This window comes from Hyperolius riggenbachi, chromosome 9, assembly GCF_040937935.1.
Source record: "Hyperolius riggenbachi isolate aHypRig1 chromosome 9, aHypRig1.pri, whole genome shotgun sequence".
In the NCBI taxonomy this organism is placed as follows: Eukaryota; Metazoa; Chordata; class Amphibia; order Anura; family Hyperoliidae; genus Hyperolius; species Hyperolius riggenbachi.
The window spans coordinates 208102738-208120086 of record NC_090654.1 but is presented as its reverse complement, the minus strand read 5'-3'; the positions used below and the strand labels follow the sequence as shown (position 1 = coordinate 208120086).

General features: G+C 43.1%; 1 protein-coding gene and 1 long non-coding RNA gene across 2 annotated transcripts in view; one reads left to right on the top strand and one right to left on the bottom strand.

The window, feature by feature from the left end:
- SPRED1 (sprouty related EVH1 domain containing 1) overlaps positions 1–13277 on the bottom strand; it is an 84051-nt gene extending 70774 nt beyond the window's left edge. Inside the window, exon 1 of the mRNA XM_068253914.1 lies at positions 12984–13277. Coding sequence (XP_068110015.1) covers positions 12984–13006 — 23 coding nt within the window. The 5' untranslated portion in view covers positions 13007–13277. The remainder of the gene's footprint in view (positions 1–12983) is intronic.
- Positions 1–17349, top strand: part of LOC137532913 (uncharacterized) — a 235819-nt gene that overhangs the window by 126631 nt on the left and 91839 nt on the right. The window lies entirely within an intron of this gene.

Here is a 17349-nt window from a genome sequence, read left to right as displayed (position 1 = left end):
TACTATGCAAACAGGAAGTTATGCGTGGACGTGTAAGTATCGTTCTTTGTAAATGACAGCGCCATCTCATTGATGGCTTTGGCCATTCACACGGGGACTTAGATCAATGAATGGGGGGGGGGGGGGAGAGGGAGCGCGCAGAAGCAAGGGACGTAGTACCTTGTCCCGGGGTGATGAAGGGAAGGCAATGTAGGGACGTAGATACTCGTCCCTGGGGAGGGCAAGTGGTTAAAGTAAACCTAAGGCTATAAGTATAAGGAGGCTGCCCTATTTATTTCCTTTTAAACAATACCAGTTGCCTGGCAGCCCTGCTGCTCTATTTGGCCAGAAAAAAGCGTGCAGCTAATACTGTCAGATTTGACAGGAATGTCAGAAACAACTGATCTGCTGCATGCTTGTTCAGGGGCTATTGTTTAAAGTATTACAGGCAGAGGATCAGCAGGGCAGCCAAGCAACTGGTATTGCTTAAAAGGAAATAAATATGGAAGCGAGCTATTAAAGGCAGCCGAATTACAGTGTTTTAAAAGTAACTTCAGCTCCATCTTTTGATGGCGCCAAAGTTATTCACTGTGGCTGCTATAACCGTAATTCCTATTACGGTCTATGGTGGCACCGGCTGCGCCCAAATCTCCTGCGTTGCAATCCACGTTTTCAGACACCAGGGAGCTGGGCAACAGGATTAGTAGAATCGGTTGATGAAATGCTAATAATTTTGCATTGATGCAGGTTTATGCAAATCTGCCAGGCAAACGTCTGCAGCTTGAAAATATACCAATCGAATTCTGCTTTGGTTCATTTTCAAGTGACATAAGGTTGCATACAATATTTGCATAATCCCACAGCAACTCAGAAATATTTACCGTATATTCCAGCGTATAAGACCACTGGGTGTATAAGACGACTTTTCCAGTTAAAATATAGAGTTTGGGATATACTCGCCGTATAAGACTACCCCTCCTCCAACACACACCAAATAAAAATTTAAAAAACATCATATACTGGTGCTATGAATGAAAAGATACTAGTGCTGTACTGTATGTGGTACCCAGTATATAACAGTATATAGGCGATTGACTGGTTCTATTGGTCAACTCTCCCTCTCCCTAAAAGGATTGGTCAGCTCTACTTGTCTACCTGTTTATCAGAGCGATATGGAAGAATAGATCGCGCTGTGCCCATAAAACACGCCTCTTCCACCCTTCTGGCCCTCCCTTGTATCCTATTTACCTCCTTTTCTGCCCCTCAGACCTCACGCCTGCACCGCTTCACTACAGTCTTCAGCAGCGAGATGTGAGAGGCAGTAACAGGATAGGGCGTATCACCCGGCATCAATGACACCCGGCGTATAAGACGACCCCTGACCTTTCAGATGATTTTCAAGGGTTAAAAAGTAGTCTTATACGCCAGAATATACAGTACATCTCATTGACCATCTGTAATTAAGAACCAATATTATGGCTCATAAAATGCTTCCAAAATGTACCTGCCTGGGTCTCTATCTGCTGCCATTGCAGGTTTTTGGTTACAAAAGGTACCAAAAAGTAGCAAGCATAAAATGTTCTGCAATAGAACATATTATTTACATTTTACTTTCTCTACAAACCTCTCAAATACATAATTTCATTCCATAGTGCATGGAATATGTATTTCTCAATCAAAGGCAGCGCTGTACAGAGTATACTGTCCTGTCACTAACTGGCCCCTAATGCTGGGAATACAGGTCTCGATTCTGAGCCATGTAGATGGCTCGATAGATAATTTCCGGCATGTCCGATCTCCGGCCCGATCGTTTCGCCGCTAGATTCCGCATTGAAGACAACGCAAAGAGAACTTCAATGCAAAAACATACGAAAAAGGGGCGGAAGATAAGGGAATCACCTGCGGAATCGATCGAGTGGGAGAATTGAGTGGCAAAATCGAGCTGTGTATGCCCAGCATAAGAGGAGCTCACAATCTAGTCCCTACCATAGTCATATGTCTATGTATGTGTCGTGTAGTGCATTTATCATAGTCTAGGGCCAATTTAGGGGAAACCAATTAACTTATCTGTTTGTTTTTGGGATGGGGAGGAGACCGGAGTGCCCGGAGGAAACCCACACAGACACAGGGAGAACATACAAACTCCTTTCAGATGTTGACCTTGCTGGGATTTGAACCGAGGACCCAGCACTGCAAGGCGAGAGCGCTAACCACTACGCCACCGTGCTGCATATATACAAAATAGTTTGGCTGTATCCAAGTAAATGTTTAAACAGGGTTGAGTCTGAAGGTGATTTGCAAATGAGTTTGCTGAGTAAACAATACTATGACATGAATGCAAGAAATATTCTCTTTTCTCCCCCAATCCTTGAAATTCCAGGGCTGGTTAAATGACTAATGGCTGGGCACTATAACAGGGAGGGGAAATCTCACCCAATGTGTCACAAACATCAGTGAAGCAGAAATCTCACAAACGTTAGGTACTCAGGATGGATTAAACTTAAATCTGTTAACCTCCAGACTAATATCTCCTCAGCAGCACTGAAAAGGCTTGGTGTTTCTTTGAGGGCCCATTTCCACTATCCCGAATTCGCATGCAAATTTGCATAGCAATACAAGTGAATGGGACTGTTTCCACTTGTCAGGATTCCTTTGCGTTTTTCTGTGCAGAAAAAATTTGCATGGCAGAGCCATCAGAATTCGCATACCGCTATGTGAATCGCATACAATGTATTTAATAGGAAATTCGCATGAGGTTTGGGTATGCGAATTTTCATGCAAATTCGCATAGAAACAATGGAAAAGCACACCAGCAATGCCATGGTTAAATTCGCATAGATCATCATCCGCATGCAAATTTTTACCACGGCGATTTGCACCGCACAAGTGGAAATGCAGCCTAACAGTTTCACAGCATCAGAACTTTGTTTTTCTTACCCAAGTCTCATTTTTAGCTGCACAGAAGAATATTGCCCAGGCATTTTTCCCCTGATGCTGTGCAAAGCATGATGGGATTTCTGATACTGTTCTCGTTGAGCTGTTTTGTTGCAAAATATTTTTTTAAAATTTTGAATTTGAGATTTGAAGCCTAGCAGACGCGCAGCTGGGAAGGGTGATCAGGACACAGGACAGTTGGAACTATGTCTCATGCTCCCTTTCACCTCCTTTCAACCAAAAAGATGGCTGCCCCCATGAAATCACAAACATTTGCCTGTTCTTTTAAAACAGGGTGGGTAAGAGACTATTTTACCTATCTATTTTAATTAACATAACTAATGTAACTTAATGACAGTATGTTTATTTAGGCCAGGGGTCAGGAACCTTTTTGGCTGAGAGAGCCATAAATGCCACACATTTTAAAATTTAATTCTGTGAGAGCCATACAATATGTTTCAAACTAGGACAGTGCGCATGTACAGCAGAGGGCTCACGTCCCTGTTGCCATGGTGATGTGTATACAGACGATCTGCCGGCAGCGGAAGTATCAGACACGTCTTCAGATTCTCTTGGGTTTCAGCAACATCAGCAATTTCCCAGACAGGAGAAATACTGACTAACAGCTTGTACAATTAGCTAGTTGACTTGGGGGTTGATTCACTTTGTAGGATGAGAGCCCAGCACTTTGGCCTAATAGGCTGCTTGGCAAGTGACAGACAGCCGTTCGTTTTGGGGTAGCACGGGTAAGTTAGTAGTGCATGCTACAGCAGTAGCATGCATACTTTGAAAATTTTACCTGTGCTGCCACACTAAGCTGCGCTGCTTGAACAGTGTAGCTTAGTGAATCAACTCCTACTGATTTGTCTGTGAGCCAGATGTAGCCATCAAAAGAGCCACATCTGGCTCCCGAGCCATAGGTTTCCTACCCCCCTGCAGACTGATAAGACTGTTTTTGACTGATCTGCCGGGTCGATCAGTCTTATCAGTCTGCCGACAGCTTGTACTCACGGGCTACTGTCGGCAGAACGACCACCCCGCGAGAGGGTCTGACGGATCCGTCGTTTGTAAAAATAGGGCGTGTGTACCCTGCGGGATCTTTACGCTAGCAGGTGCAGAAAAAGAGCAACCAAAATTGCCTGACCTCTCTCACCCAGCTCACTCCATCTTCCAGCTCTTGCATTCAGGAGTAAGATTCCGGTCAATCGCTACCAAAACCTCTAGACACATTAACATCTTTTTTCCTCAAGCGGGAACCATACTAAATGCAGAACCCCGCTAGAGCTGCTAGGACTTGAAAGTAATCAGCACTTAACTGTAAATGAACAATTCTCACATTGCTTACTGCCACTATACTTGCATAATATCCTTGACTTGTAATATACACACTGTCTGTCCTTGTATTGTTTTTGTTTGTGTTTGTTAAGCAACTGCCAAGACAAATTCCTTGTAGGTGCAAACTTACTTGGCGAAATAAAATTGATACTGATTTAAGATCTAGCACGCTGGATTACATCTTTAGCAAAGTCCAAAGTACCCCCCAAGTGCATTGTTGTCCTCCTCACCCTATGCCATTCCATTGTGCACCATACATCATCTCCTCCACAGCAACAGGTGCATCTGTGGCCTTCACATTAGTGAAATGCTGTACAGCACATAACCTGGGACTGTCGAGGCAATAGTACCACAATACTCATACGCGTGTATGAGAATAAAGGCTAGAAATCTCACTGTACCTGAAACTTTAAGGCAGGGCTGTGGAGACGGAGTTGGAGTCGAGAAGTCGGAGTCTGAACAATTTTGGGTACCTGGAGTCGGAGTTGTGGTTTCATAAACGAAGGAGTCGGATCCACAGCCCTTTTAAGTATTAGACTAAGGAGTCAGAGCCGAGCCATTTTGGGTACCTGGAGTCGGAGTTGGTGGTTTAAAAACTGAGGAGTCTGGAGTCGGAGTTGGATGATTTTTGTACCGACTCCACAGCCCTGCTTTAAGGCCCCATTCACAGTATGTGTCTTTCTTCGTGTTTTGCTGCAATGCATTAGCTCTGACTGCTCATTTTAATCATTGGGCTCATTCACATATAATGCATTTCCATACTCGCATGTAAAAAACAGGCAGTTTGATGCTTTTTTCCAGACACTGCATTTTTTCCATTATACTCTCTGTGCACTATTTGCAGTTACGAGGGAAGCATGCATATGAATGTGAACAGCTCACAGAAAAGAAAAAAGTATGAACGTGGCTTGAGGCCTGGAACCCACTAGGAGCGCTTTTCTGAGCGCTTTGTGATCTGAAAAGCTCTTGCTAATGTAATGCTATGGGTGAGATCCCACTTGAGTGATGTGATTTTATAAAAATTCCCCATAACATTGCATTAGCAAGAGCGTTTCAAATCACTTGTGCTTAGAAAAGGCTTCTAGTGGGTTTGAGCTCTAGCAGAGGTTTGTGTGGTGTTCTGCAGATTTGCTTCTTACCACCCTGCTTCCTCCTGACTCTCAGCAACAGCACTAATTTGCATGTCTTTCTCCTCATTATATATCTGGAATAAAAAATTGTTTTGTCATGCAGTTTTCCAAGGAAACCTCCGATTATGAAATTCACCATCATATGTTCAGTTTGTACTGCTCAATTTTACTTCTGGGTCACTTTAAAGAGTCTGAAGCCTAATAAAATTATTCTTTTTCCTGCTACTTATGTAAGTATCACCAGTGCTGAAACACTGCATTCCCGCGGCGGAACGAGGGCTTTATACACCCCAAATCCCGGGGTAAGTATCCACGGACTTTCCAGGTTGTGTATTTTGCTGCCCGGGGAGGCAGAGCTTAGCGCTGTAGCTCTGCCTCTACTGAAGTCAATCTGCGCGTGGATCTCAGCCTCTCCCCACCCCTCTCAGTGAAGGAAGACAGAGGGGCGGGGAGAGGCGGCGATCAGCAGAGAATGACTCCAGTAGAGGCAGAGCTACAGCGCTAAGCTCTGCCTCTTACAGGAAGCGCTCCCCAATCCTTGGCCCAGGGATTTGGGGGGTATAAAGCCCTCGTTCTGCCAAAGTGCAAGGTGCTCATATTGCCCGCTCTCAACCCGACCGGTTTCGGCCTCCTGCAGGACTTTGGAAACGGATCTGAGTACCACCTTGGTTTTAACCAGTGGGTCTTATTGGAGTTAGTGCACTCACTTCTGTGTGTCCTAATACATCCTTTTACCTGTATTGTGTTTTTACATTAAAGTTGAATCAAGATTCTTTAAAAACTGAGGGAGTCCCCGTTTTCTCTGTTCTTTTTATGTTGTGAGTGACACACTGCAGGAAAAGAAGGAGGAGACACCCCAGCACCATTGTGGCACCTTGGAACTTCAGCGCAGCAGTCTGGAGTTGTTTGGATTTGCTGAGACTTTCTGAGATAAGGTCTAACTGCAGCAGCTGGCTAGTCCAAGATATTGGAGAGTCGCCCATTTCTCGTTGTTTTCCATTTTCGCTTAAATCGGCAGCATTTCCCTGCATGTAAGCTGCACAGGGAAACGCTGCCTATCTATTTCATGTGTTGCCGTCCAGATCGCACTTCGGTGAGAATCTGAACGACATGCTGCAGATCTCTGCCCAAGCTGTGCATTGCACAGCTTAGCGATTCAGGATCCTTTCACACCTAGGCAATGTGTTGTGGAGTTTTTACCGCACCTCACCACCGTGCAATGAAAGTCTATGGAGACATTCATACTGTTACGTTATGGAAGTGACGTTTGCACCGCCTCACTAACGCAGGGCCAGAACTACGCTACCGCGCGGATTTCTGAAGCGACCTGCGTCAGCCCGGAAGTCATGTCAGTCCATGGCGACGCATAGATCTTAAAAATACACCGATGCGACGTCATGGTGCACATGCAAGTGTATATTAACAATACGCTTCCGAGCATTTCCGGATACCTGAAGCAGGAATTGACAGCAAGTGCGCGTCATTTCCTGCTTGGCTGGCGGCCAGACAGGGAACACCGCACAATAGTGACAAAAGCTCTGCAGGACAGCCAGGCAACCTTATTGTTTAAAAGGAAATTAATATGTCAGCCTCCAATAGATCTTACTCAGTTCAGGTGTATTTTTAAAGGGAACCTGAAGCGACAGGTATACGATGTTGCCATATTTATTACCTTTTAAGCAATACCAGTTGCCTGGCTGTCCCGTTGATCCTCTGCCTCTAAAACTTTTAGCCACAGACCCTGAACAAGCATGCAGCAGATCAGGTGTTTCTGACATTCATATTAGCTGCATGTGTTTCTGGTGCGATTCAGACACTACTGTAGCTAAATAGATCAAAGGACACCCAGGCAACTCATATTGCTAATAAGGAAATAAATGTGTCAGCCTCCATATCCCTCTCAGTTCGGTCTCGTTCACATTAAAGGCGTTTGTCATTTTTTAAGCGCTGGTGATTTTTCAAAATCGCCCTGAAAACGCTTACACCATGAATCTCTAGGAGAGATTTCACATCTGATCGGTTAGTTTACAATCTGCTCAGAAAAGCGGTGCATGGGCCATTTTTGAGACAATTTTGCCTCAATGGAAGGTATAGGAAAAAACGCAAACACTCACAAAATTGCTTTGTGCAGCGATTGCGTTCGCCTTTTTAAGAATAAATGAATTGTATTTATTATTTTCCGGATCAAAGAGTTCACTTCCTGACTAACGTCAGGAAATGAAAAAATGCAATCGCTCTGCAAAAGTGCTTAGAAAAGTGCTTTTACAAAAAAAAAAAAAAAAAGTGCACAGGTAATCCCCAGGAATCGGAAATAAAATTGCGACAAAAAACGACCAACGCGACCGGAACGGCCTTTAGGTATATTTTTTTAAGTGTCTATATAGCTTTACCCACCCACATTCTATCGCTCCTCACCTGTTCTACACTTCCCAGTCTCCCTCCCCACTTTCCCCAGCTGCCCACCTGCCCCACAAACCTCACCATCCGTTGTCACTACCCATACCTACTGTCTGTGCCCAATGGCATATTCTCTAGCAGTAACAGTAGTATCTGTGAAGGCCATTATTGTCAGGACAGTACAAGTGCAGGGCATTCCCCTGCAGGTGTCCCTGTGATGTGACTGAGCTGGCACTGTGAATGGACACAGGTATTTTATGAATGGAATAGGGAGGTCACATGACACCAGATCCTCCCTGCTCTGATATTTCCCACATACATAGCTGTGTCAACAAGCAAGGGAGGGAGTGAGGAGGGAGAGGCCAGGAATGAGAGAGAGGAGGAGGAGGGGACGGAGGAAGAAGAGGGGGGACAGGAAAAAGGAAGAAAGGGAGAATGTATAATAGATCATTAAAGGGAGGGAGACAGTTTGCTAAAGAATTAAGGAAGCTTCTATTAGCAGACTGACTTTTATAACTGTTACATTGTAGCCAGTGTGTGTCCAGTAAGCATTTCTCTGTGAGAAGCAGAATCTCCTTGTATGTGAAAGGCTTGCTGTACAAGTATGTACAACAGAGCTGCCCGGCCCACTTCTTTTCTTGCCAAGTCTCCCCTCCTCCCCCTCCATTGTCATTGCCACTTCAATCCCCTTCCTCCCCCCTCCAAGTTATTCATAATTCCCTGCCGCTGCCCCCTTCACAATGTGGCAGCACGTAAATATTGGCAGGCAGCATTTTATGAATGGGATGCTGCTATGCAAATGAGGGCAATTCACAAAACAGCAGCACAACATGGCGGCTAAAAAGAGCTGAAAGCTCAGAGAACAAACAGCACAGGCAACACAGCACTGACACTAAACAGCAAAATGGCATAAAAGCAGCAGCAGCAGCCTCAGGACCAGGGTGTTCCAATCAGAAGGAGAGGCAGCGCTCTACCTCATGAAGGAGAAACATAAGTTTCCACATTCAAGCCTGGCGAGGAAAGACTGAATATTACAGCACAAACAGTGCACTGCCCATGATCGAGAACAGGAAATCCCACACATTCGAACAGCAACATTTCAACGCGAATCAGAGCATAAGAAGCCAAAATACTGACATTGCACAGAAACGCACAACAAAATCACAGACATTTATTTATAAATAATATCATATTCCACACCATTATATAGGCCCTTTACATATTCCATGCGTTATGACACATTCCACGACATAAAAGGAAACTCATATTTCTATGCCTAAATGTGTATACTTGCACACACCTGTCTTATATGTGAAAAATCCACACCTTTGCACCTTATTGCACACATACGTGTTTCTGTAATGTAAAAGCAATTTACCTAAGTTTTTCTTTTTTCCTATAAGCACCAAACTCACACACCAAGCAAATGAACCTCGGATATTAACTACTCAAGGCAGCTTTAACAAATCACCAGTCTGAGAAGAATGAAGAAGCTATGTAGTATGACTGGAAGAGTAACACGGCACCCAGCAACAACACGCAACATGCACTTCTGCACATGCATTGACATGAGAGACATTGTGTGGGTGTGTGTGTATAATAAATATAAATATATATGTATATATATATATATATATGCATATATGTATATATGTATGTATGTATGTATGTATGTATGTATGTATGTATGTATGTATGTATGTATGTATGTATATATATATATATATATATATATATATATATATATATATATATATATATACATACATACACACACACACACACACACACACACACACACATTTAAACACACTCCCACATACAGGGGACGTTTCTCATTTTCTCATTAATATGTTCTTTAGGTTTCTCATTTCTATACATATATACATATGTAGTTGTATGGCCAGTGTCTCACCCATAACACGCATATGTATTATTTTATGCATTCACACCCCAAAAACTCAAACATTAAGCCCATCTGGTCACTGCAATCATGACTCCATTATCCTTATGATATAATCGATTTGTCAGGCCTAAAAACACATGCAAGTCTTCATCTACACGCCTAATACACTCCATACTTTTTCTTCTTCTTATTATTATTATTATTATTGATTTATAAAGCGCCAACATATTCCGTGGCCCTGTACAAAGTAAGAAACAAACATGGGGTACATAATACAGACAATGGTGTACACTAATATACAAGATACATAATTAGTGACAAAATACAAAAAAAATATACAGTATACAGAATAAAAAATAGTTGGTAATGAGAGTGATAAAAGTAACATGATGAATAAAATGTATAATGATTTCCAAGACACAAAAGGGGGAGAGAGCCCTGCCCTTGCGGGCTTACAATCTTAAGAGAATGGGGGGGGGGGGGGGGGAACAAGAGGAGGGGTACAATATATAAAGCTGATGCGGCTCGATTGATAAGATCCGACAGGACGGATCTCCCCACCGCCGATTCCCTGCTCGCTCCCCGCGAGGGGACAATAGCAGGGAATCGAGCGGAAGATAAGCGGCGCCGGCGGGGGCGAGCAGGGGAATCGAATCCGGACCACGCACGGCGAGCGGGGACATGGAAGAGGCGATCCGGCGGCTAAACGAGCCGCCAGATCGGAGCCTCATCTACCCGTGTAGATGAGGCTTAAAGGCAGTGTGTTTTATGATACCTAGTAGGAGTGCAATTTGGTCTGAGTTTTTAGAGAGCGTTTAAAAGTAACAAAGGTTGGTGAGTGACGGATGTGTTGTGGGAGGGGATTCCAGAGAAGGGGTGAAGCGCGTGCAAAATCTTGTAAGCGTGAATGTGAGGAGGTGATTCTAGAGGAGGACAGCAGAAGATCGTGTGCAGATCTGAGATGTTCTTATGAGTTCTTATGCCTAGTACATACAATGCAATTTTCCGTCAGATTGACAGATGAATCGATTTAATTCCAACAGGTCCAATCTGATTTCCAATCATTTTTCTGATCGATTTTGTATAGAACTGATCAGAAAATTGATTGGAAATCAGATCAGACATGTTGAAAATAATGATTATCAATAATTGATTTGACCTGTCTGACGAGAAATTGCATAGAGTTTACCAGGCATTAGGAACACACGGGCCAGTGTTTACTTCCGATTGATGAACACGTCCAATCAACTATTTGTTGATTGGAAATAAATGATTCTGTAGACCAATCAGATGCAATGGATAAACGTTTGCTTTAGCTATAATTTAGCAATTAGATGGGCTAGTATATGTTGATTGGTCCTACACGACATGCAAATCACTGATCAATACAATAGAAGCTCATGAGTTTGGAATAAAGGATCCAAACAGCCATACCGATTGGTCAACAACTGCAATGATCAGTCGCCCGAATGATTGCGTGTGGGTTGGCTCAGGAGATCTATTCCCGATCTAATACTGATCTCAAGAGAGCACAGAGCACCCGATACACGTTTCACCTGCATTTTTTTCTGTACTTAGAGGGTATTTATTTGGTGACACATTGGTATGTTTGCACTTATTTTGTCCTTAACTAAAATGATCAAGAAACAAAAATAATGTATTGCCGGGGTGCAGATAATTCCCTTCTGCAAATATGGCTCCTTGCAAATAGTGTCCACCTTAAATTAGAGAAACCGAATCCCCACATAAAAAGGAATTCGAATTCTAGACATATATAAAACAATTGACCGTTAAATCAACGGGTCCAATCGATAATTTCTGGCCTGCTCCAGGACAATAACAGGATCGGTTTTCAGATCACTTCTGCATAAAATCAATCCCATTATCGATCAGTAGCAGATCGGACATGTCAGAAGTTATCTTTTCGACCCCTCAAATTGACAGGAAATTGCATTGTGTATACCTAGCATAATTTTTTTCTGTTAATGAAATATAACCAAAGTTCAAGTTCATGAACACTGTTAATATAATTATGAATCTAAAAATTCTTGTAAAGATCAAAACAAAATCCAATCACAAAACATGCCCACTAAAACCGAGCATACATGCAGCAATCTGATCACTCCATCGGTCAAGTGATCAAACAGCTGAACCGGAAACCATTGTTTTAAAACATACACTGTATGTCACATAAGCACTAATAATTCAAAATATTTCACATCAGTGCTGTGGAGTTTCAATCAATGCATTCATAATTTGTTCTTAAATAATTGTTTACATTTCTATCGATAGTTACAAAATTCAGCTGTTTTTAAACGACTAGATTATCAGAATGATCAAATTGCTTTGTGAATGGACAGCAAAAGTAATTTCTGAAATCACGTTAAAGATGAGACCAAAACATGACCCTTGCTAATCAAGCTGTGTACACAATCTGGGCCACAAAGCAGCCACATATCACTAATGGAACCCATACACAGAAGACGACCATCTAGTGAGATTTTGCAAAATCCACAATCATTTAACCGCTCTCATGGATAGAACGTTTTCAATGTAGTTTGAAATAACATTTGTCAGTGTGTGGCGAATTACATGTCAAACAGCGAAACATCCCCAGCACATGCGCAGGGTGAAGAGAGAGAATGCGAGAACCTGCACGATACACGATTTCAGTGCAGTGTGTTGTACGTCAATCGATGACCAAATCATTCTATGGAGTCAATCTTACCAGTGGTTCAATCACAAATCTGACTATTTCATTTCACTATTACCTAAAGGTACAACTTGTTATATATTGATCATCAACCGTCATGGGAAGAGGCAACTCTGTTCCTGTACACTAGTCTACACATAAAATGACTTCAGAGTGCTCCTAACTTCATAAGGTCAAGTTACAGAACTAGCTTCCTATCCAGGCCAAAACACTGAAATGCAAACCACTGTGTAATCTGGAAGTCTTTGTAACAGATGACAAGTTTTGTCCCACATGTTACTTACAAAGATCCATTTAACCCTATACCAAAGCTGAGCCACAAGCAGGCTGCTGCAAACAACACAGATTAGAGAAGTCGTGCTCACACCAGTGTGGACTTATTTGCCATATATGTGATATGAGAGCACGACACACACATGGCAAGTCTGCCCAGTGTTCCCTCTCTTCTTGGACTTGTCATAAGGATTGAGACTAGACAGTCACGGCAGACATATGTAGCAGAACAGAATAGAGACGGACGCATTCCATAGAGACAGAGGGCCCGTACTGGATGGGCACACGGGGCATGCAGTACACAGGTGGCACTCACTCTGGCTCCTGCTCGCTGCTCATTGTCCCCCCTCACCGGGCACCGATCCGGGGCTGGCTGCGCACGGCTGGGGCGCTGGGAGTCTCCCGAGAGAGCCGCATGGTGACTGCAGATCACTTCCACACAGGGATCGGCTAGTGTTCCAAGTGACAGAACCCTTCACCGGCCAACAAAGCTAATCACATAGAATAGAATAATTCCAGAGCAGGGCCAATCTCCAGCAGCATCCGTGTGAGCGCTGCACATCCAATGAGGCCCCCACCTCGCTCCGAGCAGCAGCCACTCCACCTCCTCCTCTCCAATTCTATCTCCTCCTTCTGCTGGCTGGGGGTGGGAAAAGCCAGGCTGCTGTTCCTGCTTGCTGCACATTCATGTGTAATAGGCTGCAGCTCCTGCCTGATGCACATGTGTAGGCTGCTGCTGCACATTCAGATCATCTCATGTAATATAATGCTGCTCATTCACATATACAGCTCATCCCACTGCTGCTCCTGCCTGCTGCACATTCATGTGTAATATGTTGCTGCTGCTGCTGCCTGAGGCACATTCAGATCATCTCATGTAATATACTGCTGCTGCTCATTCACATATACAGCTCATCCCATGTGTAACACTGCTGCTCCTGCCTGCTGCACATTCATGTGTAATATGTTGCTGCTGCTGCTGCCTGAGGCACATTCAGATCATCTCATGTAATACACTGCTGCTGCTTATTCACATATACAGCTCATCCCATGTGTAACACTGCTGCACATTCAGATCATCTTGTGTAATATATTGCTGCTGATCATTCACATATACAGTTCATCTCCTGTGTAATATACTGCTGCTGCTGCTGCACATTCACATATGCAACTCATCTCATGTGTACACTGCTTCTGCTCCTGCTTGCTGCACATTCATGTAATATACTGCTGCTGCTGCTCTTGCTCAATCACATATACAGCTCACCCCATGTGTAATATACTGTACTGCTGCACATTCACATATCCAGTGCATCTTGTGTAATACACTGCTGCTGCTCATGCCTGCTACATATTCAGCTCATGTGTAATATACTGCTGCACATTCATATTAACAGCTCAGTTCTAGTATAATATAGTGCTGCTACTGCCTGCTGCACGTTAACATATACAACTCATCTCATGTGTAATATATGCTACACATTCACATATTCAGCTCAGCTCATGTAATATACTGCTGCTGCATATTCACATATATAAATCATCTTATGTTATATATTGCAGCTGCTCCTGCCTACACCATAGTCACATATACAGCTCATCTCATGTACTGCTGCTTCTCCTTATTGCTGCACATTCACATATGAAGCTCATCTCATGTAATATACTGCTGCTGCTCCTACCTCCTGCACACTCACATATTTAGCTCATGTGTAATATACAGCTGCTACTCACATATACAGCTTATATCATGTAATATACTGCTGCTGGTCCTGCTTGCTTCAAACTCACACACATACAACTGGTCTCATGTGTAATGTACTGTTGCCTCTTATATGTTCACGTATACAACTCATCAGGAGCACCGGTGTGCCTGCTCTTGCACACTTGCATATATAGTATATAGCTAATCTGATGAGTAATATACAGCTGATACTCATTACACCCTCATATATTCAGATCATCTCACGTATACTGAACTAGTGATGGGCGAGCAAATCTCCCAGTGTTTCTTTTTATGTGGGGGTTCACCAAGCAAATATTGAAACCGGTTGGGTAAGAGTGTACAGCGGTATGGTGGCAGTGTTCACTGTCAGGCCCATGGGTCCTCCAAGAGCCCGTATCTAAGTGGAAGTTTCCTTTTTATGGTTGTACCTGTTAATTTTGATGCTCTGCTTGAACTAAACAAATTAATGTTTTTACGTTATGCATGTATTTGATATGTATTTTTTCCATGACACCCTTTAACTGGTATCTTATGCTACCGCTCTGAGAAAAGGGGCACTGAAGATTCCAGGAACGGTGCCTGTATGGTTCATAACACGCTTAGAGTGACACTGAAGCGAAAAAAAATATATGATATAATGAATTGGTTGTGTAGTATGGATAATTAATAGAACATTAGTAGCAAAGAAAATAGTCTCATATTTTCATTTTCAGTTATATCGTTGTTTTTTTAATAACATTGCATCATTCTCTAATATTTGCAGATTACACACTACACTCAGCATTCTAAATGATTTCACAGAGCAGGTGAATGACCTTTTGAACTTTCCTCTGCAGAAAAAAACAATACTGTGACAGAGAGTTGAGATGATAAGCTTCAGAAGACAGAGCTCTCTGCAAAGTGGGAGAGCTCAGTGAAGCTCTTTTTCATAGGTAACAACTGGAGTTTCTTAACTCTTCCTCCACTGAGAATAATATCAGACTCCTATCTCTGCTGCTAATGTTCTATCTCTTAGCTGTACTACACATACAAATCATATCATAAGGTTATTTTCACTTCAGATTCCCTTTAAAGTTTAAAGGACCACTATCACACAAATCATACAATGTTAAATACATGTAAACCTGTACAAATAAGAAGTACATTTCTTCCAGAGTAAAATGAGCCATAAATTACATTTCTCCTATGTTGCTGTCACTCCTCATGGGGGATTCCCAGGGTATTCTTTACATTTTGCTCCGTCCAAATGCCCAAAAAATTTGGAACCAGCAGGGAGGCTGGCCAGTATCTCTGTATAACTCCTATTCAGGGAGTGTCTTTTTAAAGAATAAAGGCCATGCTGAGAATCCCCCATGAAGAGATGAACTAGTCCAAAACCTGTCAGATTTCTACTATCTACCGTAAGTGACAGCAACATAGGAGAAAAGTAATTTATGGCTCATTTTACTCTGGAAGAAATGTACTTCTTATCTGTATGTGTGCACATGGATTTTACATTTTATAATTTTTCGTGATAGTGGTCCTTTAAAACCTTATAGTGTGGGTTTATATCTGTCTGGTAAACCAGTTCTGTGCCACTGACTGACTGATCAGCTACTCTGGTACACCGGGCAGGCACTTGCTAGCGCTCGATAGCTGTGGTGAAGAGGCAGCTCCCCTTGGAGTCACACCTGAAAGTGGCCATGCTCAGACTCGGTTTCCTGCCGCTGGGTAACACCAGCGCTAACATACCTTGATGCTATTTGGCTGTATTTTCATTGCACCCGAAAGCCCCAACAGGCTGAACTACCTGACAAGTGTGAAATATATAGAACTCTGCCACATAGGCTGTTAAAGGTTGCTGGCCCAAAATCTAGCGAAAGTGCAAGTGTCCCCAGGGGTCGCTTAAAGGACACCGGAGGTGTAAATAAACAAATGAAATCAACAATTGTATCAATCCTCTTTCTCCTAAAAATGGCTTTTGAACATATTCCACAGTTTTTTATATTTAAATCTATTTTTTAAAGGGAAGGTTCATGGTCTATCTTAAAAAAATAAAAATACAAATCCACTTACCTGGGGCTTCCTCCAGCCCGTGGCAGGCTCCCGGTCTCCTCCGGCGGCACACCCGACCTGGCCAGGCCGGCTGCCAGGTCGGGCTTCTTGTGCGCTCCAAAATGCGCCTCACGGCGGCGCGCTGACGTCATCGGACGTCCTCCGGGCTGTACTGTGCAGGCGCCGAGGGCACCTCCTGCCAGCCACGGGCTGGAGGAAGCCCCAGGTAAGTGGATTTGTATTTTTATTTTTTTTAAGAAACAGCGTGAACCTTCCCTTTAAGTTTTGACTGTTTTATTGTTTTTGCTCAATGACACATTCATTGAAGTATGCCAGAGCTAAAATCTATGAACTATTTACCTTCTTTTTATCTCTTTCCTGCTCTCAGAAGACATTTTGTGCTAAGAAAGTGTCTTATAGTTGTATTGTATTAAAGGACTTACGATGCGAGAATTGAAAAAAGTTAAATACCTGGCTGCAAGTTTTAGCCACAGAGGACGCCATCCGCATCCTCTGTTTCATTCGGCCGTGGCCTCCTGCTTATTTTCCAGTTGAGGTCCGGTCGTCTACTCTACACAATATAGTTATTTGTATGCTAGACACTGTACATACACGTCTATCTCATCATGTCACATGTCACAACGGGTATCCTTTAAATCCAGCATGCCAAATTTTTATGTGACAGAATCAGCCAAGTATATTGTTTCCCTCCTTGCCTTGTCTGCCCGATTCCACGCCATCAAGCGCCGTACCATTATCCTTCCTCTCTTCCCCATAGCAACAGTGCATGTTGCTCTTGTTGCATAAGACCATCTCTGTGGCTTCACAGTGGTGCATCGCATCAGATAATATAATCACATTGCTAACAAAATGAAATTATACTATAATGGTACGTTCACAGTAGCAGTGTTGTGCAACGGAT